Source organism: Colletotrichum tamarilloi, assembly GCF_030869305.1.
Source record: "Colletotrichum tamarilloi strain Tom-12 chromosome Unknown Scaffold_26.1, whole genome shotgun sequence".
In the NCBI taxonomy this organism is placed as follows: Eukaryota; Fungi; Ascomycota; class Sordariomycetes; order Glomerellales; family Glomerellaceae; genus Colletotrichum; species Colletotrichum tamarilloi.
Window position 1 is genome coordinate 207,975 of NW_026849409.1, and position 27,710 is coordinate 235,684.

Below are 27,710 nucleotides of genomic sequence, written 5' to 3' on the forward strand. Positions count from 1 at the left end.
TACGGAATATCAGGACCACTATTCACGAATACGATGAGGAATCCAACTTCTGTTTCCGCACTTTCTTGCGGCATCCAAGTGCAACCCGCAGCTTGTGTCCGGCTCCGAGGAGACCCCCCATGCTTGGCCATTAGTACCTGATTGAGACATCACTGCACGGTGCCATCTTTTCTACTCTCATATTGTGCATCGTGACCAACGGCGCAGTCCGGCATATCCGCTGCTGTGTTGCCTACTACATCCCCACTTAACCAGGTCGAGAACTCGGGTAGACTAACTTCACTTTACCTAGAACAAAATCAAACGTGCGAGACGTAGAGCAACGTTTACGTGTGTTCAGCATCCGTTCCTTAGCAGACACACGGATAACAGAGTCCAGGATCCATCCCGACTGCACACTACTCCACTGAGTAATGCCCGGCTGCATGGACCACGAAACATGACTGTGTCGTACCTACATTAAGGAAGTATTGGCATCTAGATAATGACTACGGATACGTCTAGGAATTTTGAGACGTGGGTGCCCAAGCCCAGGGATCCAAATTCAGCACGACGATGCCGAACTCAACACGAGAGTGGGTGAATCGGCAAGCAAAGAAAGGGGAAAATCAGGTCCAGCGTGCATACACAGGCACACAGGTATGCGCGAAACAGGGCAGGTGGCGAAAAGAAGGACATCATTTGGATCCACTGCTGCCCAGAGTGCAAGATCTCTCCGTTGGCGGCGCAGATCCATTCCTTGGCCCAGGCGGCCGGGTTCCGTTCCGTGGAGAAGTTGAGTCAGGGTCCTGTCGGAATTCTAAATTTAGTGGATTCCGTGGCTCCCATCCGCCAGTGACAGCACTCAGGGCTCACCTCCCCTCGGCTTGTGCGCTCGCGGCGCTGCGCTAGTATTCCCCCAACGGTCAAGGAAGACCCTGATTGTCCGCGGGAGGGCTTAGAAGATCTGCAACATGTCAGCCGGCATTTAACCGGGCCCATCAACTTTTGCATCTTGCTTTCCAATGCTTCTCAACTTTTCCATCTTGCGCGGTCGGCACCATCCGAAGTAATGCCTGCACATTCATTACCTTACAGGTGACCTACGTTCCTTACCTTATGTAGGCAAGGCCCAGAAATACGTCCACCTTCGGGCTAGTTTTGCTATGTCGGGCTAACCTGGCTTCCACAGTCCACTTAAGATGACTGTCCATCCTGCCAGTTAGCTCACTTTTGACAACATCACCATTTCTCAAAAATCAACTTGCCTGTGTCGCCATCGAACCCATCCCGGCTCCTCGGATACCACGTCCTTCCCGACCCCCGAATTTCTAATTCCACAACTCGGGCTGCCTCCCCCTCTCGCACTGACCAGGAACATGTTAAGCTTGTGGCTTAGCTTCCGTCTCCCCTTTGCACCACCTTCAGCCACACAAGTGTCCTCGGAAATATTGAGCATATGCCTACTGGTCTGTACCTAGCCAACCAGGTGAAGTCTTACCCTCGCAAGACTAGCAGCCATCACTCGCCTAGCTTTATCAATGTGATCGCCGTAGCTGCTGGCTTCCTCGTCTATATCGCCAGGGTGCCTCGACGTTGCTTAAGTCTGAGCCTCGGTCTCGTGATGAGCCGGACTCTCAGTGGCGTCCGTATTGATCCTTACTTCCAGGCAAACCCGATGTCTCTGTAAGAGCGACTTGTTAGCAGGTTGGGTCATCAAACTCGGACACTTCCGTTCTTGCTACGCATAAGCGTGACGACCTCCCTATTGGGCTGCTGCCGCGCACGCTCGTGACTCATCTTTCCCTACTTCAAGCTTAGGTAGTCACGGGCCGTCGTTCTACAACCTCGCCTCGGTGAAAGGGGGATCAGAAAGCGATATCGGGGCCATGTACGGGAGTAAGGTCGATAGTGGAAGTAGCCCCGTTGTGAATTGCCGGGTACGAGTGACGGCGAAACGCCACGATGCCCTTGACTTTGTTTCTTCGTTTTGTAGACTCGGTTTCAGACGGCTTTCAGTTTGCTGATGACTGTGTTCCGCCAGCTGTGCGAGATTCGTCCGGCAAAGTGAGGAACCAATCGGTCCTCTCCAAAAATCTCAAGATGCTACCTATGTCTACCTTCGCTACCATCACGACTGCTGCTCAGCCTAGTCAACCCCCTTGGTATACTCTTATACTGCAAATGTCCCGCGGGACCCCTTGGGGTAAATCAGTCACAAGGATTGAGGTGATGAAGAGAGGACGCCGTTGATGCATGTGCTGAGCGATGGGTGATTGTATCACCCACTCTGCCAAGTATCGTCCATATTCCATCCAAGTGCTAACGTTTCAGTACATCGGCGCGATTTGGGCACATCATTCTCGAACGACTATCCGCGATTCCGGAACGGCCTTGCTTCACGACGTTCACTATGTCAAGGCTCGGCACATCATCAGGCCACGTATCCACCAATACAGTGATGAGCTATTTGGGCGCTTTTGTGTAGTTACTTGTTTTTTGGGGAATACGACATCTAGGAGGCTTTGAACCCGTCCGTGGCGAGTATATGTGATGATAATGGGGGATATCATAGCTAGTGGAGGAAGAGGCCGTCGAGACAGTGATTTGGTCAGACCACCTGTGCAATTCTAAGGTGCGATGTGGTAAGCTGCAAGCTATCCGGGCCCAGTCAGGGCATCGGACGACATTGATAGGGTATATACGATAATTACCTGATCTCAACCCCGATTCTGTGGTGCCTCGTTCCTGCGCGATGCTTGTTAATCAGGAAGCGCTCATCTGGCGTGCAGTTGAGGTGAAGCCCGACAAAGGATTGACAAGGAGGCACCCGATGTGGCCGGCCATCATTCATGCCCGTGCAAGCTACCTAATGGAACATAGTATCATTCCATATCACCTTCACACTGATGACTAGGCTTGCACTGAATCTCCATGTCAAGTCGAGGACATGGGTAGAGAAGCTGAAGTAGGATATTGCAGAAAATCTTGTTCGTCGAGTTACTTCGGCGCAGTAGTATGATCATCTACTGACCTTGCAGTATAATCAAGTCTCTCTCGGCTGTTTATTGCATATGGTACGCTGTGCAGTGAGATCTCATATGCGCCTGTCAATTCCGCAAGTCTGGATATCCCAGTGTCCAGAGCGTATGCTGGTGTAGTTGGCACAAACAACCGACGCCTTGATTCGGCATATATACGTTGCCGACGGGCCGCACTTGTCTTCGCGCCATTTTTGTCTCTATTCGGATGGAATTCTACGCAGGCTCAGGGCTTCGAGCTATCACGACAGGGTCTTTAGGCTGTGCCATAGGGCACGTCGGTGGTTCAGCGACGACGATGCGCGTGTCCACATCCCGTGGACTACGCACGAACACATCGCGCATTTCTAGCTGCATTTACTCGCAATACTACATGATATACCAAGTGTCTAACCATGGCCGTGCGTTTCATGTTCTGGGTCTTGTGCTAGGTTGGCATCGAGGTATGCTGGTCGTGAACTTTGCATTTTGCCGCAGCGCGTGCTGCTTGCTCGGGGATGATTGCGAGGCTGAGATGACACTGTCCTGCTGTGCTTAGAGACAGTTCGAGCAGGTAGTTCTCTCTCTTGTTGTACTCTCCTGCTCCGTTGGCGACTTTGGGCCTGTGACCCCATTTGGGTGACCAGTTGCTGGAACACTTCTTGAACAACCTTGCAGGTCAAGAGACCGTACCATACGCGCTTGTGGCTCGTATTCTCCCACTCTCAATCATCTCAGCTGCTGTTGAGTTTTTTGCGAGACGCCTACGCTGATTTCCAATTTGGTACCCCCTTGGCCAGCGTGTACTGCATGCGACCCGTTGGTTCGTGGGATACTGATTCGCCCGATGTTTGAAATTGTTACCTTGTATGGAGTAAACTGTGCCTCGAGTAAGAATTTCCTATCAAATTCGATGTGTTTGGTGTGGTGTTGCTGATTAGTCGATTTTATATATGTTTTATAAGGGATATTGGATCTGGCAACAAACAAGTAGTATCGAGAAATAGCAGTCAACTTGTGTTTTCACCACAACACATCCAAAGCCCAATAGAAACGCAAGACGGAAAACATTTCCGAAGCATTTGACACTCCAACGGAGAGACGGTGATAAGTGTAGGTTTGGACGGAAAGAGCCCTGCCGGCCTTAGATGACGCGTTCGGCTTCACCAGCAACTTAGTAGCCTCAGGCCTCAGAACGATCAAGATGGTCAACGGACCACGAAGGAAAGACCCCACGAGAGTAAACGAGGCACCAGAAGCATGAGTTTACATCAAATGATGCCGGCGAAAACACTAGGTAAATGAACTCGATCATATCGGCAATGGCAGATTGTACACCCACCTAGGCACGGAACTTTCCAGGACAGGAGGATTATGATTACCAGGAAGAGACATACATCATTGCGCACGCGCAATGGAAAACACCGGGAGGGGAACAGCAAGTTCTACGATGCTCTAGGTAGATTGCATTATTGGATTGTCCATTATCAACGAATGACTTGAATCTGCCATGCGCAGAACCCACATACCATAGCCCACCCAAGTAAGAACGCTGAAGGTTAGCAGCCTGGCGCCAGCACGGCTTCAGCAGCAGCCTGAACGAATACATTAAAGACCAACACGCAACAAGGACCAGTGCAGACAGTTGCCACCCACATGGGACGCGGCGCGACAGCAGACATACGAGGCTAGGTCACATACCCGAACAGTGGAGAGCAGCGTTTAACATACATAAGAATCAGACGCGGCACACAGCATTCACACGCGAAGATGCAGAAGGGAACCGAGAAAAATTGATCAAAACGTGCCTCGGCGAGGGATTATGTCTCAAGCCAACCAAGCCATCCGTATAGAACCCCGTTTCCCGTATGGTACAGTAGAACACCCAAAACCAGCCAAACCCATGATCATTCGTGACAAAACACTCCACTCCCAAAGTCCGCATGGGCCACCGCGTCGTGGGTTGGATCGCGTCATGGCCCAAGAAAGATTCGTAACAGACATGCAGAAATACGACGCTTAACCACCGAAACCGTACAAGGTGCGGCCTTGGCGCTTCAACGCGTAGACAACATCAAGAGAAGTGACAGTCTTGCGCTTGGCGTGCTCAGTGTAGGTGACAGCATCACGAATGACACCCTCGAGGAAGGACTTGAGGACACCACGGGTCTCCTCGTAGATCACTGAAGGAACGGCATGTTAGTCCCTCGCGAGCCGAGCCGAGCTTGGGGCTAAAACTTACTGGCAGAAATACGCTTGACACCACCACGACGAGCGAGACGACGGATAGCAGGCTTGGTGATACCCTGAATGTTGTCACGCAAAATCTTGCGGTGACGCTTGGCACCGCCCTTGCCGAGGCCCTTGCCGCCTGATCACATCAAGTTAGTATACCGGGGAAGATAGAAGTACGATGCGGGATCGGTACGTACGTCCAGTCATTGTGGATTGTGATGAAGTTGGAGTGATGTAAGGTTGGGATATGACGAGGCTCTTCCGAGGAAATGGCGTGTAAGATTGTTTTGGCAGAGATGACGTGGGGCTGAATAGTAAGAGGGAACACGATTGTAGTCGCGCTGAGGGGGGCGGGCATTTATATCAAATGTCCGTGGGCCAAGTCTGATTCGGGATCAGCCAGAGAAAAGCGGGCACGTCCATCACGCTGGATCACACCCTGTCGCGACGCGAGGCGAAAAATAAAAAAACAACGCCATGAACGTACAACCGCACGGGCCACACTAGCTTTCCCGGTACTTCATCAATCTCAGGCTCTCTCAGCTTATTCCCAATTGGAGCATGAGATGGATATGTACGATTAAATGTAGCCAACCAGAAAGCGTCCCTCGTCTGTCCCGCTCCCTTCCTCCTCCTCCTTCTCTCACCGTTCCTTGCAAGTTGCCACTTTGCTTTTGAAGTTCACCGTGCCAGACCTTAGGCGCGCCGCGTGCCATCAGAACCGTGTTTCTGGCTTCGGTTCCATCTGCAAAGTGCAAACGCCAGCATTTACCCCTCCGGCTGTTCCACCTGAGCGCAAGGGACCGATCATGTCACTGGCAGTCACCTGCGTGGCAGGCAACCACTGCTTCCAACTTCTGTGCTAAAACCACGGACCGTATTGGTCAAAGACAGTAATCTCTCATATTATGTTACCCAAGGTACTGACTGCATCGGTAATTGTTTTTCGCATCAGCCGACACCTACGTAGTAGAAGCATCGAAAAGGGTGTTCCGATTCGAGTCAATTGGCCGACTGACCGGTGACATGACGATAGGTAGACGCTCTCGCCTTCGTCGTGCGCCTGAGTCATCTATGTAGGTCAACACGCGCAAGTTAAATCCTGTGCTGCCTCCAAACTCAAGTTGAGGCGTCGCTTCACCCACTGCCCCATTTACCCATCCACGGGCTCCAGCTTTGGTAGGTAATACACCAGAGTGACCCGGATACCGAGAAATCGTCTTACTGAACCTCCACACTAGTCGCGCAAGGATTCACGATGCCGCAGCTGCGCAGAGACCGCGTCACGCCTAATACTCTGTAGATACCATGCAAGTAGTCCGGGCAGAGATTACTTGGACTGGCTCATGGCCATTCATGTTAATCTGCACGACGGGCGGGTAGATGAATTACATAGACGTACCCCGGAAAACCTTTGTTGATTGTTCTCGTCTTCTATGACAAACAGCCTTTGAGATTCACTGGTAGAACGGATGAATTAACCACAGCACTTTTAGTATTAGCCTGTCTCGATGCTCATTCCCTCACGCGCGTTACTTCTCAAGTCCCAACACGTAAAGCGGTCGAGCATTGGAGCGAGTGCTTTTGGTAGCTTTTGCCTAACCCGCATGTAGATAGAAATTTCCGCAGACGGGGAACACTGGGCTGAATCTTGGATGGGCATAGTCTAAAGGGAAAGGTAAGGTACCTATTCCGCATATGCAGGACTTGCCTTCAGTGCCTTGCGTATGACCACAGTGGGCCCCCAAGAGGCGCTAGACGATAGATACGTACTCTTCCCTACTGGGTGTTTGAGAGAAAAAGATGGGGTGGCGTCAGACTTGATGCAAGATTTCCAGCCAATCAAAAATGAGCCAACTATCCGTTTTGACAACAAAGCACAAAAAACCCGCCCAACTGCGCCTGCCTTGCAAAGCAATCGCGCCTACCAAAACGGCATTTTTCCAAAAAAGAACCCACGCCTGCCACGCTCACACCTGGCACTTCCCCTCCACCCGATCAAAACCAGGAAGGTGCGCACAGGCCACCCTCCATTTGGCGCACAATCACTCCCCTCTGCACGCGTTCCGTCTCCCTACCTATTTATTCCCCTCCACCCGTCACCCACTCCTCATCCTTCTCTTCTACATCCACTCACAACACATCCACATCAACCAACAGGTACATCATCACCAACAAACAAACCCATCAACTCCATCATCACACACAACAGCAGCAATGGCCCGCACCAAGCAGAGTAAGTCATTATTGCCTTGCGACATCTTCAGTCAAGTCTTTTTTACTGACTTATCTCCACAGCCGCCCGTAAGTCCACTGGTGGCAAGGCTCCCCGCAAGCAGCTCGCCTCCAAGGCCGCCCGCAAGAGCGCCCCCTCCACCGGAGGTGTCAAGAAGCCTCACCGCTACAAGCCTGGTACCGTCGCTCTCCGTGAGATTCGTCGCTACCAGAAGTCCACCGAGCTTCTGATCCGCAAGCTCCCCTTCCAGCGTCTGGTAAGTTAAGATTCGCACAACGCGCATCTCGATTCGCATTGTCTAACACTACCTTCCCAGGTTCGTGAGATCGCCCAGGACTTCAAGTCCGATCTTCGCTTCCAGTCCTCTGCCATTGGCGCTCTTCAGGAGTCCGTCGAGTCTTACCTCGTCTCCCTCTTCGAGGACACCAACCTGTGCGCCATCCACGCCAAGCGTGTCACCATCCAGTCCAAGGACATCCAGCTCGCCCGCCGCCTCCGCGGTGAGCGCAACTAAGCGACTGTCTTTTGATTTTCTCTTTTCACATGGGTGGCTCATGACTCGCGCGTTTGGGAATGCTTGACGAAGGGACCGTCTTGGTTTTGGGGGTAATCTGGCGTTTAACGATGCGTTCTTCAGAATAACGCAAGGGTTGTACATTAAACCAGCAGTAAAGGATGACTGCATGCAATGGCAAACATTATGAACTACTCTACATCACCCCGCGCAGACAACGTGAGCATCCGCTTGAATACCCGCATCATCGCCGCAATTGTCAGCACGCGTATTTTAGCACATAAACCCCGCCATGACGCGATCAAAACGACTCGCGAGACTAGCAACAATAAAACTCGAGGGTGCGACGCGTACAAAGTGGTCAACATACTGGGAGGCGCGTTCTCCCCGCCGCAGTCAACGAAAGCCCTGTTATTATGACGCTGTAGTGTCTCAATAGACAAGAACTCGTTTTTGAAGGTGGACAATAGTAACTAACAATAGCACGTATGCTGGGGATGTTTCTATAAATGCATCCCGTCTTGACTAAGTCCCTGTATATGTTTTCCCTCCCCTCAAGCACCTCTTGTCATTGTTGTCTGCTAGATTGAGTATATATAGCTCTTTTGATCGCGGTCCCGCCTCTGCGACCTTTGTTGAAGCTGCTTGGCGGAGATGTTGCGTAAATGGAAAGGGGGGAAATGCGGTGTACAACGTTGCGAGGAGAGCGGACCGCTCAGGCAGCCATCGTACCGGCAGAGCCTTATTGTTTCCCAAGTCCGATCACGCTTCTCCTAAAAAGTAGGCTGCTCTTGCAGTTCTAGAGCTGCTGGCATGAAGAGGCCGTTGCGTTGCCGGTAGACCATGGCCAGACTTTCTCCGTCCACTGTTCGGGTACGGCCAAGCTGACTCAGATTGCATGTACCACATCGGAGTCATATTTCAGTAAGCAATAGCTTACTTTGCAGTGACTTCAGAGGCGTTCAACGTTGATGGATGAAGGTACAGCTCGCAAAAGAGGTGGGCGAGAAGAACAATTCTCTTAGATCAAATAGTCTGGAACAAATTCTCGATAGGTACGACCAGCCTATTTGTCCAGGGCGAGACTTTGAGTGCACTTGATTGTTAGGTTATTCACAAGTAATGATCACAGCCATATCAACGACGAGTGAAGCTGAGCGAGAACGTCTTAGCTGTCCGATATGACCTACGGGCTCAACAAAACAAAAAGGCAAGTCTCCTTGGTATTCTATTCTTCTGTGACAATCTTTCGTTAATTACTGGCGAGGATCTCTGATTACATGTTTTTCGCAACAGCCCAAAAGTTATCCATCTTGGCTCGGGCCAACGCGTCCCTGGCTTCGGCATCAGATTCGCAGACCTTGCTTCCCCACTTGCGGTAGGCCCTCGTCTTTTCTTCGCCTTCAAACACCAGCTTACACTCATTGTGGGACATGTCCTTCAAATCGCCGCTCTCGTTTTCCGCTACCAGCCATTCGCGAAGCTGTTGTTGGGTCTTCCCCTCTTGCGAATGTGCATTTTCAGTCCAGTTAATCCGCTCAAGCATGAGCTTCTTGTATTTGCGTATGCTGTGCTCGCCGCCTTCAACAATGACAAGGTTCATCCTTGGGTGCATGATGCAAATACCCGTGAGAGCATGCTGTTCGGCATTCTTTTGGATCCTGAATCTATTCCGGCCGTTGGCGAGACTGTCAATCTTGAACACCAAGATATGGATGCCTTTCGCAGCGTCCTTTTCTTGGTTCGTAGCAAGTTTGACGTGCTTCTCTTCCTTCGTGAGCTTGCGTTCTTCGTTGGCCTCCAAGTGATTCTGCTGGCGCTCAGCGATCTGCCTGTTGACGAGATTTTCCACAGCCGTAGGATCCTTCACTGCAGAGTCTGCGTAAACACGCATCATGTTGCTCTTCTTGACTTTGGGGGGTGGAGCTGGCACTAGTCCAAGTCTGATCTTTGCTTGCTGCTCCTTGAGTTCGGCCATCCTTCTCTGCCTCCTGGTCTTGGCCATTTCTTTTGGTGTTAGGTACATCGGCTTCAGGGCTGGGGTGTTCTTCTCCTGCGGTGGTTCCAACGCGACGGGGTGTTGTACATATTCCGTGATGATGGTATCTTCTTTGATCTTCAGTTTGGATTCGTCGTCGATACAGTCGTAAGAGGTCCCGTCGACCAGTCCACCGTCGAACCATTCTATGTCCGGAGGAGGGTCGACGACAAGATTCTTCTCCAACTCCAATTCATCTTCGATGCCGGCTTTCCTCGTTTGCGCCGCGATTCTCTTCTTCATCTCCTCGAGGGCAGCTTGTCGCCGCAGCGCCGCGGCTTGCTGGATGAACTTGCCCTTGGCATGGAAATTTAGCGACCGAGCCTGACGTTGTCTTCCACTTGCGGGCTGTGCTGCCTGCTGGTCGTTGAAATACGGGTTGGATAGCGGCGCATCGCGGCCTCGCCCAGTAGCATCTGGGGCTTTGAACCCAGTCGAGAACTTCGAGTCAGAGTGCAGTCGACTGCCGGATGGCTTTCCATCATTGGGTCTAGCTGGTGCCTTTGCCTGACCGAGACTCTCGAGTACTGGGTGTAATCCGACGTTAAGTCCTCCTTTAGCCTTGGAGACGCCGACTGCTGCAGCGACTCTGGCTTTGAGCGCAGCCATCTTATCGGCGGCCGATTCAGGTTTCGAAACCCGGGAGTTGGGGTCGTGACGAGGCCCAAGGCCTAACGAGTCTGACTGTCGATCCATTATGACCAGGCTGATATGCTGCCACTTTTCTCCACGACTGGTCGTATGAACCAGATTATGGGATGCACGTCTTTCCGGAGATACACGTGCTTCGTCGGGCGGATGTCGGGTAAGCCTGGGCGCTCTCTCGTTCTGAGCCGGTCGTCTTCGCAGAGTTCGCTGATTGTGTATCGCGGTCGGAAGGGTAAATCATTCGCAGTGATCCCAAGGCAAAGAGGATGGGCAGTAGAGGTCCGTAAGAGCTTTCGGTAGTGGCCCCGTTGCACGGCTGATGGAGGTTGTGGTTGAGAAATACGGAGTGTCTCTTGAGAGCTGGAGGGAGACGCTCCTACCGTGGGCTCTGGTCAAGAGAGTGGCTACGTGAATATCCAGTTAACACTGTAACCTCGATGTTGTCGTAGTGCCCGTTGTGAGGTAAACACAGGCACACAGGCTAATGTGCAGCACGCAGGTACGTAGGTGGTAAACACTAGGTATGCCATGTACCGTACCTTACCTACCTAGCCTAATCGCAACCTGGAAGGTCCCGTTCCTTCAGGTCATTTGAGATGCCTTGCTGCCTTGCGCCGATAGCACAGTGGCAGGCAAAAAAACAGTGCAGGACCCACTAGACAGAGGCGGGTCTCCGTTCTGCCGACCACCACCGCCCAAAAAAAAAAGTTCCCCTCGGTCTCCCACCGAGGGTTGCTGCTCTGGACCATCCGCCCCGGTTGTATTGCATTTGCGATCGAGCGAGTGCCTCTTTGAAGCGGAAGCTGTATGGAAAATTTGCTTCGGATACCACACCTTCTGCCGTTCCGACCCAGATTGGTGCCAGGCTATTACCTGACGCCTCAACGGCAACATGAACATCTCTCAACCCGTTTCGTCGTCTGTCGAGACGGTCGAATTCACATTCCTCACCGAGGAAGAAATCAGAGCAATCTCGGTCAAGCGCATTGAGAACGACAGCACATTCGACAACCTTCTGAACCCCGTTCCTGGTGGTCTCTATGATCCTGCTCTTGGATCATGGGGCGATGCTCTGTATGAAATGCCCCGAATATCCCTTGTCCTTGGCTCAATTGACTTACACATCTCTTCACAGCTGTGCAACCTGTAACTTGAACCAGTCTTCATGCCCGGGCCACGCCGGCCACATCGAGCTCCCCGTGCCGGTATACCATCCTGTATTTCTTGACCAGGTTCTCCGTCTTCTGAGGTCGCAATGCGTCTACTGCAAAGGTTTCCGCATGCGCCATCGCGAAATCAATCGATACTCCTGCAAACTTCGATTGCTGCAATATGGCCTCTTGCACGAGGCTCACTTGGTTGATGCTATTGGAGAAGAGCTTAAGGGCCTTGCACTCCCGGGTGTGCCCACGGATTACGAGAGCGAGGCAGAAGAAGAGGGCACCTCCACGGTCGACAACATTATTGGGGCCCGAGAGGCATACGTTCGCCAATCTCTCAAATCACACAGGCTCAATCTGGGCGAGGTCAGGAAGGGCAAGCACGAAGGTGCTATCGAAATGAGGAGAGAGCTCATCAAGGACTTCCTGACACAAATCACCAAGTCCAAACGATGCGACAACTGTGGCGGTATATCGCCTACCTACCGAAAGGACCGCTTTGTCAAGATATTCGAAAAGGCCCTTAGCGAGAAGGATATGGGTCAAATGGCGCAGAAAAACCTACACCTCAAGGACTCCATGGCGACAGCAGCTCACCAGCGCAAGTCGAAGCGCGGCAACACCGACACCGACGAAGGTGTTGCCGACGTTGATACAAACTCATCGAGCGAGGAAAACGACGTTGACATGCGTGATGCTCATGACGACGACCTCGAGAAGGAGGAGGCAGAGTCTAGAGTTCATGCCGTCCGTCAAACCCCCGGTCAGCAGCGATACCTTAGTGCAATGGAAGTTCGCGCACGTCTGAGGGAGTTATTTGACAAGGAACAAGACATTATGTCCCTCGTCTACAACTCGAAGCCAGTGACCAAGAAGGCAGCTAAAGTGTCTGCCGACATGTTCTTCATCCGAACCATCCTTGTTCCCCCCAACAAGTTCCGACCCGAAGCTCGAACTGGCGATTCTCAGATTTCTGAGGCCCAGCAGAATTCCCTCTACAAGATGATCATGCGAAACTGCGGTAGCATTGCGAGAATACACCAAAGCGTGGGTGGCACAGACCAGTACGGGAGAGCAAGAGACATCAACGATTTGCACCAAGTATGGACGGAATTGCAAGAGTCTATCAACTCTCTGATCGACAAGAGCAAAAACCCCGTCCAAGGCGCAGCTGCGAAAAGGAACGAAGATGGCATCAAGCAGAAGCTGGAGAAAAAAGAGGGCCTTTTCCGAAAGAACATGATGGGAAAGCGAGTCAACTTCGCTGCCCGCAGCGTCATTTCCCCCGACCCTAATATCGAGACCAACGAGATTGGTGTGCCTCCCGTCTTTGCACGCAAACTTACATACCCCGAGCCCGTCACGAGCCACAACTTCAAAGATCTGCAGCAAGCCGTTATAAATGGTGTCGACAAGTGGCCCGGCGCGGCTGCTATTGAGTACGAGAACGGACAAATCGTCAACCTTCGATCCAAGTCTGCAGATGACCGCCAGTCTCTTGCCAACCAGCTCCTCACGCCGACCAACGCCCAGTTGAGTGGCATGAAAGGCAAGAAGGTTTACCGACATTTGACGAACGGCGATGTTGTTTTGATGAACCGTCAGCCGACACTTCACAAGCCGTCAATCATGGGTCACCGAGTTCGCGTGTTGCCAGGAGAGAAAACAATCCGAATGCACTACGCCAATTGTAATACGTACAATGCTGATTTCGACGGCGACGAGATGAACATGCACTTCCCCCAGAATGAGGTTGCCAGAGCTGAGGCTCTTCAGATCGCCGACACAGACCATCAATATCTGTCTGGCACGGCAGGCAAGCCTCTCCGTGGTTTGATTCAGGACCATCTTTCGGTCTCTGTTGCTCTTTGCAACAAGGATACCTTCTTCGACCGAGACTCATACCAGCAGCTCATCTACTCCGCCCTCCGTCCAGAGAGTGGTCATATCCTTGGCGAGAGAATTGAGCTCCTTCCTCCGGCAGTCATCAAGCCAAGACCTAGATGGACAGGAAAGCAGGTCATCAGCACGATCTTGAAGAACATCAAGCCACCAAATGGAGAAGGGCTCTGGATGTCTGGAAAGTGTCAAGTCAAGGGCGAGCAATGGGGCAAAGGTCATCTGGAAGAGGGCTCAGTTTTGTTCCAGGACGGACAGTTCCTCACTGGTATTCTTGACAAAGCCCACCTGGGTCCTAGTTCAGGCGGTCTGGTCCATTCCATTCATGAAGTCTATGGGCCTGCTGTTGCGGGCAAGTTGCTCAGTGCCATGGGCCGCCTCCTCACTCGCTACCTTAACATGAGGGCCTTTACTTGCGGCATGGACGATTTGCGGCTCACATCGGAAGGTGAGCAGGCTCGAAAGGAGGCATTGAAGGCAGCGAAGGACGTCGGACTCCAAGTTGCAGCCAAATACGTTTCACTGGAGGACAAGGCACCAACGAGCACAGACCGGGAACTGCTCACTCGCCTGGAGGAGGTCATGCGCGACGACACTAAGCAAGAAGGTCTCGATCTGCTTATGAACCAGAGCGGTGGCGTCGTTTCGAGCGCGGTTACAGCAGCTTGCCTTCCCGTCGGTCTGGTGAAGCAGTTCCCCAAAAACCAGATGCAGTCTATGACAACCTCTGGTGCCAAGGGTAGTCAGGTCAACGCTAACCTCATTTCATGCAACTTGGGACAACAAGTTCTTGAGGGCAGAAGAGTCCCTTTGATGGTTAGCGGAAAGTCTCTACCCTGTTTCAAGCCATTCGAGACGAATGTTCGTGCAGGAGGCTACATTGTTCAGCGATTCTTGACTGGTATCCGACCGCAAGAATACTACTTCCATCATATGGCTGGTCGCGAAGGTCTTATCGATACAGCTGTCAAGACGTCTCGCTCTGGTTACCTGCAAAGATGCATTATCAAGGGTATGGAGGGACTTACAGTGACATATGACTCGACGGTGCGAGATGCCGACGGCACCCTCGTACAATTCCTCTATGGCGAGGACGGTCTCGACCCGACTAAGCAGAAGTACCTGACCGACTTCAGCTTCATCCTCCGCAATGTTGGTTCCGAGTCGGCCCAGCTTAATTTTAGTAATGGCTTCAGGGAACAATTTGCCGGCACCAAGGACGAGATTCTCAAGCATATGAAGAGTGCTATCAAGCACGCAAAGCTTGATAGTCCCGGGGCCAAGGATCCCATTATTTCCCTGGTCAACCCTGCGAGAGTAGCATTTGCGACATCCGAATCCTTCTACGAGAAAATGACAAAGTATATCAAAGACAACAAGGATGGTCTCATCCGCGACAAGTCAAGTGGCCCGTCTGGCCTGGTGGATGCACCCGCTGTCAGCAAAAAGTCGGCAGAGCTTGTTTTCGCCGCCAAGTACATGCGATCACTCGTTGAGGCTGGTGAGGGTGTCGGCATTGTTGCTGGCCAGAGTGTGGGAGAGCCTTCGACACAGATGACCCTCAACACATTCCATTTGGCAGGTCATTCCGCAAAGAACGTTACGCTCGGTATTCCACGTCTCCGTGAGATCCTCATGACGGCAAGTCGATCTATCTCAACGCCGGCCATGACACTACTTCTCCATCCTGAGTTGTCCGCAGCCGAGGGAGAGGTGTTTGCAAAGTCAATTAGCGTTTTGCCTCTTGCCCATGTGCTTGACACGGTAACCGTCAACGAGCGCATTGGAAAGGGCATCAATGCTTCATTGGCCAAGCTGTACGACGTAAGGCTCAACTTCTTCCCTGCTGTGGAGTACACCAAAGCCTACGCCATCGATCCCTCTGATGTCATGGATACTATCGAGAAGCGATTCCTGGATCACCTCTTGAGGATGATGGCCAAGGAAATCAAGAAGCGCAGCAGCGATTCCACCTCGGCTACGCCTGAAGTTGGTGTCAAGTCTGGTGTAGTAGAGATGGTTAGTGGCAACAGTGAGGCGAGACCTACCAACAACGACGATGATGACGACGAGGAGGATGGCGACGGTGACGCCACGAGTGCCAAGAACAGGGCAAATCGGGACGAGGCTGTATCATATGGTCCGAATGATGATGAGGACGACGCGATTCAGCGACAGATGGAACGGGAAAATACCGAGGAAGAAGATGAAGGGTTCGAGGGTAGCCCACTGCCGTCAGCCGACCAGGACGGCTCAGAGGACGAAGATGACGGGGACAAAGACATGGATAGTGAGGATGGTGGCTGGAGAGCCGAGCGAGTGAAGCAACTCTATGCTCCCGTCACCAAGTTCAACTACGACAGCGCAGGAGAGTGGTGCGAGTTCACTCTTGAGTTCACGGCAGATACCCCCAAGGTATTGATGCTCAACATCGTGCAGGCGGCGGTCAAGAAGTCAGTCGTTCAGCAAATTCCTGGCGTTGGCTCTTGCACCTTCACGGCCGACCACAAGATCACAAACGCCGCTGGCAAGGATGTGACAGTGTCCGCCATCTACACATCGGGTTGCAACCTCGAGGCCATGCAGAAGTACGGTGACTTCATCAACCCGAACCAGATCACAACCAACGACATTGGCGCTGTTCTAGACGTGTACGGAGTGGAGGCATGCCGAAACAACATCGTGTCTGAATTGGCCGGCGTCTTCGGCGGTCACGGTATCAGTGTTGACAACAGACACTTGAACCTCATTGCTGACTACATGACGCGCAATGGTGACTACACGCCGTTCAACCGCAATGGTCTGCGTGGCAATGTTAGTCCCTTCACCAAGATGAGTTTCGAGACGACTCTGGCTTTCCTGAAAGACGCCGTTCTTGATGGCGACTGGGACGATCTCAAAACACCCAGTGGTCGTATCGTCATGGGCCGCCTGGGCAAGATTGGCACGGGTGCCTTTGACGTCTTGACGGCTTTGCCTACGCATCACATGTCGTCCAACATCGAGTGAGCTTGGCCCCCTGTCTGTCTACTGGCATCTGTCTTGCTTTGGGTTCTGGGATTAGGAGTCGCCATGGCAAGTTGTTTATTGACCAATAACTGTACTTTGTATGCGGGATTGATAGAGGTGACATTCGCCTGAAAAGTAATTATGAATTATCAAGATATTTGTTCATAAAAGTTTGTTCAAAAGACGTTTACCGGTACGATTGTACAAATACGGCCACAAGAAGAGGGGGATGACGCGGAAAGTGAATTGATGATCATTCGCAGTGCCTCCCCCCACCTCCTTTGCGCCTGAGCGTGCAGTCTCGGTAAATTCGAGAAGGTGATAAGGGTATTTTCGTACGTATGCGAAGTAAGGCAAGGTAAGGTCGCCTACATGCCTCGTAATACTGCAATTGCGGTCTGCACGTTTTAAAAATTCCGCCGTGTCCACGGACCGTTTCAATGTTCTCTAAAACACTGATGCCATGCATAGAATTTAGGCGTGATTTTGAACACGGCCTGATACTCCTGCTGATGGCCAAGACCGCAACTGATTACCCTGCCTCCTTTGTCAGACCGACGACGCACACACAAGTGGCGGCCGTTGTGTTGGCGCATGTGTCGAGCCAGCCCTACCAGGCAGTAGAGCCGAGACATGACGGAACTTAACAGAGACGGGGGTGGGAAACGCTTTCCATGTGAGAAGGGGGCGCGGTGCGGGTAGGTGGCATGAACGGCGGCCAGGCGAACGCGATGCGTCTCACCTACCTGCATCCCATCCCATCCCCTCGACTGAGCGATATTTGGCCTTTGGGTGTGGGTACGGAGTACAGATGTTTGGGTGACAAGCTGCATGCATGGAGATAATACACGCGGGCTCGCAGGGCTGCTGAAGGGAGAGACGAGGATAGGCGCCGAGAGAGACGAGAAAATGCGACGCTATTACCGCGTTTGGGGGCGGTTATTGGAGGGTGCATGATGCGGCCACCCATGACCACGACTACGACTGTAACCCGGAGATCCTTTCAGAGAGTGTTTGAGTACCTAGAGAGGCCAAGGTATAATGTACGAGTACCTTAAAGAAAGGAAGCAGCCGTTGGATGGACTGATTCGAGATTGAGCGTTGTAGAGTTGATTAGGTTGGAGATGTAATCATCGATCAGCGCTCCTTTGTTGGTGAGCCAAGTTCACCACAGAGTGAACTGGGTGAGCAGGTAGATAGGTGTGTGAGGTGCTGGCCAGCCGGCGGGCGAGACGGGGACGGCTACGGGGACGGATGACCATATTACCTACCTACTTTGCTGGTGATTGGCAAAATGCGACTTCAAGGGTGTTGAGCGATTGTGGAATGCTATCAATTGCGTCAATGATATGTTGGAAAACATGGCCTTGAATCCTTGTGCGGCGTGAAGGATGACAAGAAAGCTCCGTCTAATAGGTTGATGATACCTGCGGATAGGAAGAGAACTGGGGGGGGGGGGTATCAACTTGGCATCTTCCAATTTGAAGAAGCATCGAATGTCATGATGTGCATAGCTTTGGGTTATTCCTCAAACCAGGCTGAACTAAGGTACCATAATGGTTTAGTACAAAATAACACACGTACGGAGTAGACGAAGACACTTTTGTTCATTTATTGGAAAGCCAAAGACACCAGCAGCCAATGCAACGCTGCACCAACAGCGAGGAGATGACCGCAGAGGACAGCCTGTATCCGTAGGGGACTCAGGGAGAGAGCACACACCACACCTAATACGGGCCCCTGCCAGGCCCTTGCCCTTGCCGGGTGCCCTTACCGTTACCAACCACCGTACGCGAATCCCCGCCGTAGCGCGCCCCGCCGAGACCGAGGAGACAAATCAAAAAGGGATTGCTGGACAGTTTCCGGTGTCCAGGGTGCTGTAAGATGTTCGATACAACGTGCCATCGGTCCCGAATGGAATATCGTACAGGACAGTAGTCAGCTGTGAGCCCGAAGCAGGGCAGTGGGTGCAAGACGAAGGAGAGCGCGAGAGTACTGCCCATAGGTGATGTAAGTAAGGTAAGCTAGGCAGATGGGTGCAAATGTGCGGATACGTAGTTGAGTGTCACCTGTGTCTTATATTATGTAAGCCGAAGGGGAAAGAGGGAAATAATAGTTGACTACCAATTCGTGAGGCGACACGAGGTTGAACTAGTTCACTGATCCTGGTGTGTTATCCGTCAAGTCTTTACAATTGAATAGCTAACAGAATCCGAAGTCAGTCGCCAATGTAGACGTCTGTACGGAGTAGTAGGATCTCATTGCACAATGAAAGTGACCAGGAAGTTTGGAGTGGAAATGCAGTGAAGTGATGCCGGTGGAATCCGTATAGGGCAAGGTAGCAGTGTATCTGTATCCGTATCCGTAGGAGCTCTTCTGCGCAGTAAGGCAGCGAGTGTACCGACCAGGTACCGAGTCTTTTCCAAGTTCCCCAGCAAGTCCAGGCAGCGCTGTCGTTCACTAAGGTAGCGGGCCGTGGGTCTTGTTCCAACTGTCAGCGTGCGATGCAGCGTGCTCCACGCAAAGTCCCGTCTGCCAAGAGCTGCAATGGCCGGATCTGGTCAGGTCACTATACCGCACTGCAGTACGGAGCGATACGTCCTCCTGGCAGACGCGGAGGAAAGGTACTTCTTGCCATGTACTCTCCAAGAGACGGGGTGAAGTGAGCAAGGACCACCCGTCCACGTCCAACACTTGCCCGCCGCCTGTCGCCCGGGGCTGTTGGCTCCAGCTCCCGAACTCCCGGTCCCACCCAACTGCTAGGTACGGCCCTGTGTGGAAAGATGCATGCATGCCTTTCATGCTCCAATCTTCAATCCCGTTTGCCTGCAAGTTCACACCCCTCCCCCTCTTCCTCTTCTGAGTTCCAAGCCATGTGCCATCCAATGTATTTCCATACGATAACATGCTGCCTCTGTCACTCTTTGCTGACAACCAGCTTTCCTCCCTCCCGTCGAGGGTGTCAACCAAGAGGAATCGCACCTCATACGGACAACACCATCGTCCAAGATTCACGTTGCAACTCTTCGTTAACCGCACCACAACTCTCGGCCTGGCGCTTGCATGGCCAATCGCATACTTGCCGTTCGGCCCTATGGCTTATGTGGCTCGTAGCTCATTCTCAGTGGTAATGTGCCTCAGCATCCCAGTTTGCGTTGGTATTAGCCCTACCATGCTCAGGCCCAGCTTCAACACGCTGTAGTTCAAGTCCGTAGCAAGCCTCTTTAGACCCAGAGTTCTGCATGCACTGCGTCGAATGTCTTGTTTTGCAGCACAGATGCGATCCTACATCGCCGCCTTGTTGGCCTCAGTTTCTGACTACTCGTGCTGGAAGATGCCGTCAGACGTGGCATCCTCAATCGTGTCGTCCACAATTACTCGCGTCCCGTAAATATCTTGCATGTCCGGCCCATGTCTCCTCGCACTCCCCGTCACCACGGAAGCTGACCTTGCCGGGCCTGCCCTGACCTCAGTAGGTTGTCTGTTAAACTTTGTATAGCAAGCCAACAAACAATCCCGAAATTTGGAATTCTGGGTCTTTGCTCCTTATCCTGCCTTATCTTGCCGGTGTACCCTGCTACTTCGAGGTCGACAGCTCGCTCCATGTCTTTAATCTGCGGCCTCAAGCGAGGCCAGGCTGCTACCTCCATGCCACCCACATTAGAACTCCCGGCCTCGCAATGTAGAGTCCACGCTATATGCCATGAATTGTATCCGATTGGTCAAGGCACAGTAGTTTTTTTTTTCTCTTTCTTTCTTTCTTTCTTTCTCTTGCAATTGAAGGCCTTGCTCGGCCGTATAGCTGCTACTGCTATTATTTGACTTACCCTTACCATGCCCATCAAGTACATTCCGTCATCAAAGTAATTCCTCATGCCGTGCCCGCTCGATGCGCCAACGCCATGATATAGACAGTTACAGCATCTCCACAACAAATGATTTGCCGTGAATGTAAATCAAACCAAATCCCCCAAAGCCAATTCGAGTTGGTGTTACAGTGATCCCTCAAACGTTATGAGAAAGGCTTGAATACCACACAGATCCTTCACGAGAGGACTAAGTCGCCGTCCCGTTATCGTTGCCAACTATCGCCATGTGTTCCATCGCTCGCGCCAGACAAGACGCTTCTACTCCTGCAGGCAGACGATTCGGGATGTAACAGGCTATCACCGGCCCCCATCGGCGCATTGATGGGAGGCAGAGGCCCTGACCCGGGTCCCATGGGATGTATCGGTCCTCCCATGCTACGATTGACTGGCGCTATGCCTCCAAAACCCTCCACACGAAGGTCGCAAGTGCCAACATCGAAGCGTTTGGAACACCCATCATCCATGTGCCTGAAGCCTGGGTTAGTAGTTTATTTACTGACAGCCGCTATGCATATCCAGCCGTGTCTCCCACAACTTACCTGCGAAGCGTGTCCTTCCGGGCGAACAACCTTCCACAATAGTCGCAACGGTGGTTTTTTTCTTTCATGTGAACGCTTTGGTTGTGTCTCTGAAGGTCTGTCTTCCGGACAAATCTCTTGTTGCAATCGGCTACTGGACATGGAAATGGGTATTCCCGCTTGTCGTCATGTGTATCCAGATGTGCCTTGTAGTTGTAGCTGCGGCTGAAGAGTTTGCCACATCCTGCAACTTGACACTGGTACTGAGCGTCCGCAAAGGACGTCATCTTCCGTGGCGCTCGTTTTGGGCGGTTATGCTTTCCGTCATCTGCCCGCTTTGACTCTCGACTAACAGGAGCTGGCTCCCCCGCAGGAGAGTTTTGGTAGTACTGCTCCACGCCATATTCGACTTTGGGCCAGCTTGGAGATTGGTTATCTGATAGATAGTGCTGGTGAAGATTGCCGTATGTGCTTGATTCTGTCATGTAAGGCGTCTGCATTGAGCGTGGAGAAGCGTAGTGCGAGGCGTCAATTCCAGATCCGTACTCATTGGCGTTCTCCATCTTGATCCTCGGCCCCAACGAACTCGAGGAATGCGCAACTTGTGCGTAGGACAGCGAACTTCTGGATGAGGATGGCCCGGGTGAGCGTCCCGGGGAGTCTGTAAGAGAATGTTGATGGTGGCCTAGCACAGACGAGTGGGGTGGCGGCGGAGGGTATGAGTCGGATCCGTACGAGGCCGACACTTGTGAGTCGTACTCAGCAAACGGGTCGTATCCTCTAGATAGAACATTCGGGATGGAAAAGGATGAGGATGAGGGCGCCATGATGTCGGTGGTAGTCCAATCTACCGGTGGGCGAGGATCCAAAGGTGGCAAGGAAATGTCTGCTTCAGCTGCCTGATCCAAGGAGCAGAGTTGGTCGGCAGCGTATAAAGAACTGATTTTGTACTGTTGAGCCGCCAAGTCTGGAGACGGATATTCAAGCGAGGAACGTTCCGATGGACAATAGGTGTGAGTTGGAGATGCCGGCGACCTGGTAAGAGATGGTGGTGTAAGATCCATAACTGGTTCGGCCGCAGGCTTGCTATTCTTTTATCGTTTCGACGGGCGGTTGGTTGTTGGGCGTAGAAGTTTGGTTTATATACCAACAGGGCGTTGGAGCAAGACGCAATCAGGCCTCGAGGGGGGTGGAGGATGCCCGGTTGGGACTCGGGTAGATTTGTGTGAGTGGAGGAGCGTGTGGATAAGAACCTGATCGGGAGTGCTCTGTTTCTGATTGGCAACCTTGTCTAAGAAGGCTGAGGGACAATAGGTAAGATGGGGAAAGAGGCGGTTATAAAGGAATTTGTTCACAGATGGAGAGAGGGCAAGACAAGGCAGCAAACTCGAAGCTGACAAGGGTTCTGCTGAAGAGAGAGAGAGAGGTGCGTATAAAGTAGTCCGGGTATAGATATGTATGAGATCAGGTGCGTGGGCAAAAGAAGGTAAGGTATCCGTGAGGTGTTGAAGTATCCAGAAGATGGGAATAACCTAGTCGAGAGCTATCAGGGGTGGATGAGGCAAATGGGTCGAGATGACACCCTCGATCATCGCTAGCAGGGCTGAAGGGGGCCGAGAAGAGACAGAGACAGGAAGACAAGGCGGACCAGGCGCTGGGATACTGTAACGTCCGAGGCAGACTCTTGGAAGATGATATACAACTTGTTTCTATCTCGGGATCCTGCTTCTGCCTAGGCTCAGAGTAACATGAAAGACAGAAGTCAAGACTAGGTGCAAAGGTGAAGACGAGGAAAGCTAACAATACATTGGCTGGTCCCGAGCCCCGGATGAGCAAAGAAAAGAGACGCAGAGGGGTTCTCGACCTGACAGCAGCGGCAGCAGGCAGGCCAGAGTGCCTGTGGAGTGGTGTTGGACCGTCCCGCGAAGGATTCGACAGACCTAGTCCAGCCAGAAGTACCATTGGGGGCGGCGCGAGACGTGGAGGGGAGGGCAGAAGAAAAGCAGGGGTGGATGAGGAGGGGAGTCGTCAGGCCAGGAACCCACAGAGAAGGGGGTGAGAGTAAGAGAGGGGGAACGTGACTAGAAGTCCGAACGATGAGAAAGAAATAGATGAGCAGCGAGCTCGCTAGGTAGACGGAGTATGGAGTATTGTTGGATCAGCGGACTTTTTTTATCCTTTGGGTATGGGTGAGACTTGGTTGTAGCCGAAAGGCATCGGTGAATGGGACCGGGTTCGCCGTAGGTGCTAGGGGTCCATTTGCAGACTTGCAGAGAGTATTCGTCGTAATTGAGACTTGCCAATCCAGATGCTGCTTTCCAACAGGTCTCGACTCAGATGACCTGCCTCAAGTGCTCTCTGCCTGCGGCTCCCTGGTCTACGGCCCTGTCATCTGAAGCCTGAAGCTGGCTCATAGCTAAAGTGACTGGAACTCTGGGAAAGTCGAGGGGGGCCCGGAGGAGTATGAGAGAGCTGGAAGCTGAGCAACAAAACAGCATGTGGGCGGTGGGCCAGGTGGTACGATGAATGCCTGCACCAACGTAGGCGAAGCACATTCATCCGTCCATTTCCAGGGTTGTGAATGGTCGGTCCAGCAACTTGGGAATGAGAGAGGGCCTTGCCTAGGGGCTAAACAGGGATACGGCCTTTGAGGCTTGACCGGTCACTGGCACCATCTGCGCCAGGGGTCCGGGGAAGAGATGGCAAGGAAAGGAAAGGGAAGAGGAGAGAGGAGATTCGAAGAGAAGGGTGCAAGTAAAGGGCCTTGAAGAAAGGCACTGATTTCAACGAATAGGATATGCACGGCATACGGATACGCAGTAGTATATCCAGGTCCTTCAACTTGACCTTGTGCATTGATATGCAGTCAGAGGGCGGGGGCTGGGGAACGTTGGCTGCCCTCGGTGTTGATTTTGTCTGTATGATTCCTCCTTTTCTTCCCATGGTGCTCTTTGCTGGGCTATCTAAATTCTCACGCGAAATGGGCGTCCTGCGTCTTCTTCAGAGACCTACCTTACCTCAGGTCGGGTACAGGATGCGAGTGAGGAGCAAGCCCACTTGGATGTCTTTCACACACGCGACACACGGACACGCCCACAAACAAGCACACAGCCCTCGGGTTGTTGGTCGACCATGGACAACAAAAGCAAGACGATGAGAGAGAGAAAAACTTGTCGCCGTTTGTCGTTGGTTGTTGGAACTGTCTGAACCAACCGTTTAATTAAAGACTCGCCGGGGACATTGACCTAGACCGGATGGAGCCCGTGCGTAAAAGTGGATACTCTAACGATCGATTGAGCCACATCGGCCGTGGTGGAGCCGTCGGGCGAGCTAAGTGAGGTACTTTAGCATCAGGTAACTCACCTTTTCGTTCCTTCCCAGCCATTGTCCTAAGTACCACCCGGTACATAGCGACTTGGGATACTTGAAGTACTTTGAAGCATTGCTTCGCCTTCCAGCGTTGGAACTTCGACATGCCTACGGAGTGCGGAGTGTGTCAAGGCAAGGTAATAATAAACCAACGGCCAACACATTAATGCAAATCTGCTCTGGACATTCAATCCCCAATATCCTTTTGCTCTGAGATAACTTAGATCGCGGCATAAAGAAGGAGTTGGGGTGGAATGAAAACCACTATAGGTATTACATGCTCGTGTTTTCGAACTTGAATGAAGGTATCCATCCGTAGACCAGCTGCCATCCGTCTTAGATTCCTTCCCTCAACTTTTTCCAGGTATCGATACATCGCGGTTCGCTGGGGCAGGTCTCGCTCTAGGTAGGTCTGTAGCCGTTGCACCCACCCGTTCTCCACCGTGGCGTTGGCGCCCGCGCCTGCGTTGGGTCTGATATTCAGAAGAATACTATCAAGGGTATCCGCAGTCCGTACCTACCTAGGGCAAGGCCAGGTACAAGCCTCTGGACTCCCCGCCCGTTCCTCGACGCCTTTGCAGGGCGAGCAGCCTAATGGTACCCTATCTGTAAGTTGGAACATCCCAGCCGTCCGCAAGATGAGTACCTTGTTTGGTGTTGGAGGCCAAAAAAACCCCTGGAAGAGAGGGAGAGAGAGGAAAGAGGGGGAAGGGGAGTAAAGCAAGTGTAGGCCAGGTACCGCACAACGACTAGGTATCCGTACCTGAGGCGCTGATTTGAATTCTCTTCCCGCCTTCGCGAAGCTGCAAATAACGGGCCGATGAAATAACCTTTAAGAGAAGGATCGGGGTGGCGCTCATCGGCGCCATCAAATGTCAACTTCATGGCTGCACATATTCGAAGACAGAGCAGGCACTTTGGCACACTACTTCGCAAACGGGTCAGCGTTGCCGCTTCCAAGAAATCATCATCTATTATGTCCAATTAGAGAATGCATCAGAACGAAACTCCATCAGCCGGCAAGCCGTGCTCTTTCACCAGCAGATACTCTCACCTCACTCGCTTTCTGACTTCCAAGGTTAGCGTTGCTCCTTGCGCCCCCTCGGCCCCAGGCGCCTCATTACCCTGTTCCTCCCGTGTTCCCATAGGTCGCCATGCGCGCCTTCGCGCCCGTTTGCATGGCGTCAACGCTGGGGTTGGAATGCCTGCTGCCAATCGCCATGCCAAGTATTCTTGTCAGGACTAGGAATTCAGGAGCAGTTGGGTCTTCAATCGCCATGGTGTTGGGCCCTGTCTCTAGAGGGTCCGATTTCTATGGCACCGTCAGCAATACGGATGTGACAACTCTCCATCCAACAATGTACGATGCCTTAATTCGATAGCCTCGAAGGAATCAGCCAAGAATCTAATGCGCGCACCTTATCGAATACCCCTGGCTTCTTCGGGCAAAGTGTGGAGTCTAATCGTCCGTGGGCGGGTTAGAATTCACCTACTACAGTCGATGTGAAGATATTCGCAATGGGTTCCGGGTCCGCTATGGGGCAGCCCAATCTGTCACCCTCATGCTCCGTGAGTCTATGGCTGCTTTGCACGGTATTGAGTTATGAGTCTTTAAGGCTGGCAATGGTTCATCTTGGTGATCGCTGCAGACGTGAGTATTATTGGAGACATCGCGAGTGAGGGATACGGCTGCATGAAGAACCTTTTGCCATATCAATGGACCTTCAAGCCTGGCAGAGCAAGAGTTCATTAATGAACTGGCATTCTACACCTACAGTAAATGCTTAACTCAATTAGATAGTTGAAATCGAGTTGATACGGCATCGTGGTACGTATTCACCCACCTACCATGTATGAGGCCCTCGGGTCGGTCACTTTGTTAAGGTATAGCAGAATTACATCTGTTAAGATCCACGAGTAGCATCAGTCTGCCCGGTAGGCGGTGCCTGCCCCTGGGGAAATCTTTCCAACCCTGCCTTTCCTCCCGTCTTTTATACCTCTTCTCCATCCAGATTTGCTCGTGGCAGCTGTCACAGGGCATGGCGTAGGGTATCCGTACCTTCTGTAAGGTACATAGAGGCAACGTAGAAAAGATCCATCAAAGTAAGGTCAGGTTCCAAATCAAGGCAGGTGTGTGCCATCCAAGTCAGGTGCATGTATGTCTGGTCACCGCGAGGCTGGTTGTGCCTGTCGTGCTTTCCTAGGTACTTTGAGGTGCCGTGTGGAAGTCCGTAAGGCTTTCAATGTCAGGGGGGGGATGGAGCACGTCCCTCGGCCGCCGACAGACTACAGACACTACGTACGTAGGTAGTAATACCAGGTTCTCTCTTCAGGCTCTGCAAGGTACTTTTCTGTGGGTGGGATGGAAGCCGTCAAGACAAAGCCAACGGCATCCTCCATCGACCAACTCTCTTTTCTCTCCTTCTCATATCCCCATATTGGCACCGGTATCCCCGAAAAGTCTGGCCGCGGTCCGAATCTTTGACCTTGGCTCTTGCATTCAGTCTAATCCACTGTCAAACTGCTGTAACTCTAGGACATGATAATTAACCACACGGTTATCGGAGTACCGAATATTTGTGATACCTGGTCTGCCAGTCCTTATGCTCTCCTCGACTGTTCCCTTCATTTCTTCGCATCGTTTTTGTGGATTGAAGGATTTCGATAATCTTGTCTTGCGCATCTGGCCATGTATAGAACACACCACGTCGGCACATCTGTCCAGACTACGTAAGGACTGCTGATTCCAAATTAAACTGACCCTACGAGACCTTGCGATCTCCCAACTCCCAGACCTCCAACTTCCTACCATGTCACCGTAGACAGTACGCTACTGCGAGGTGGACACCGAATGAGCAGCATCCTTGCGTTCAGTCTGGCGTCTGCGAACCTGAAGCAAGGGTCCCCAGAAGCGAGACCGCAGCCGGGCGTAAGCAGAGCAACCAGGTGGGTGCTTGATAGGGAACTTTGGTGAACAGGCATTCTACCTCACTTCCGAGCAGTGCGAGCTTTAGCTGAATTTCCCACCCTTCAACATGCCGCCTAAATCGGAAAGCTGTATCTGCGCTCCTTCGCGCAAGCATCCGTGCTGCCAAAGGATCCGGAGTGCCGTCTGATTAAGTGCTGACTGTGACTCGGTCAAGAGATTGCGTCCAATGGCATGGAAATCTCACTTCACTGCGAAGAGATCATCGTGACCACCTACATGTACCTACA

General features: G+C 52.2%; 7 protein-coding genes across 7 annotated transcripts; 4 read left to right on the forward strand and 3 right to left on the reverse strand.

The window, feature by feature from the left end:
• Window positions 1-1,438: 1,438 nt before the first annotated feature.
• On the forward strand, window positions 1,439-2,613 carry CTAM01_07925 (uncharacterized protein; the record flags this gene model as incomplete). The annotated part of the gene is made up of 4 exons (XM_060523946.1): window positions 1,439-1,665; window positions 1,796-1,878; window positions 1,976-2,185; window positions 2,555-2,613. 4 exons carry the CDS (start codon window positions 1,439-1,441, stop codon window positions 2,611-2,613), a joined length of 579 nt encoding a protein of 192 aa, XP_060381401.1.
• Window positions 2,614-5,018: 2,405 nt separating this feature from the next.
• CTAM01_07926 (histone H4.1) lies at window positions 5,019-5,441 on the reverse strand (the record flags this gene model as incomplete). The annotated part of the gene is made up of 3 exons (XM_060523947.1): window positions 5,019-5,182; window positions 5,242-5,370; window positions 5,432-5,441. The coding sequence occupies 3 exons, from the start codon at window positions 5,439-5,441 to the stop codon at window positions 5,019-5,021; spliced, it is 303 nt and encodes a 100-aa protein (XP_060381402.1).
• Window positions 5,442-7,451: 2,010 nt separating this feature from the next.
• CTAM01_07927 (histone H3) lies at window positions 7,452-7,984 on the forward strand (the record flags this gene model as incomplete). Its single annotated transcript, XM_060523948.1, has 3 exons — window positions 7,452-7,470; window positions 7,533-7,726; window positions 7,787-7,984. The coding sequence occupies 3 exons, from the start codon at window positions 7,452-7,454 to the stop codon at window positions 7,982-7,984; spliced, it is 411 nt and encodes a 136-aa protein (XP_060381403.1).
• A 1,276-nt stretch (window positions 7,985-9,260) lies between these two features.
• Window positions 9,261-10,718, reverse strand: CTAM01_07928 (pre-mRNA processing factor 3; the record flags this gene model as incomplete). The annotated part of the gene is made up of 1 exon (XM_060523949.1): window positions 9,261-10,718. The coding sequence occupies one exon, from the start codon at window positions 10,716-10,718 to the stop codon at window positions 9,261-9,263; it is 1,458 nt and encodes a 485-aa protein (XP_060381404.1).
• Window positions 10,719-11,562: 844 nt separating this feature from the next.
• CTAM01_07929 (RNA polymerase Rpb1) lies at window positions 11,563-16,738 on the forward strand (the record flags this gene model as incomplete). Its single annotated transcript, XM_060523950.1, has 2 exons — window positions 11,563-11,744; window positions 11,806-16,738. 2 exons carry the CDS (start codon window positions 11,563-11,565, stop codon window positions 16,736-16,738), a joined length of 5,115 nt encoding a protein of 1,704 aa, XP_060381405.1.
• Window positions 16,739-21,142: 4,404 nt separating this feature from the next.
• On the reverse strand, window positions 21,143-21,952 carry CTAM01_07930 (uncharacterized protein; the record flags this gene model as incomplete). The annotated part of the gene is made up of 1 exon (XM_060523951.1): window positions 21,143-21,952. The coding sequence occupies one exon, from the start codon at window positions 21,950-21,952 to the stop codon at window positions 21,143-21,145; it is 810 nt and encodes a 269-aa protein (XP_060381406.1).
• A 5,393-nt stretch (window positions 21,953-27,345) lies between these two features.
• On the forward strand, window positions 27,346-27,610 carry CTAM01_07931 (uncharacterized protein; the record flags this gene model as incomplete). The annotated part of the gene is made up of 2 exons (XM_060523952.1): window positions 27,346-27,440; window positions 27,532-27,610. 2 exons carry the CDS (start codon window positions 27,346-27,348, stop codon window positions 27,608-27,610), a joined length of 174 nt encoding a protein of 57 aa, XP_060381407.1.
• Between the last annotated feature and the right edge of the window lie 100 nt (window positions 27,611-27,710).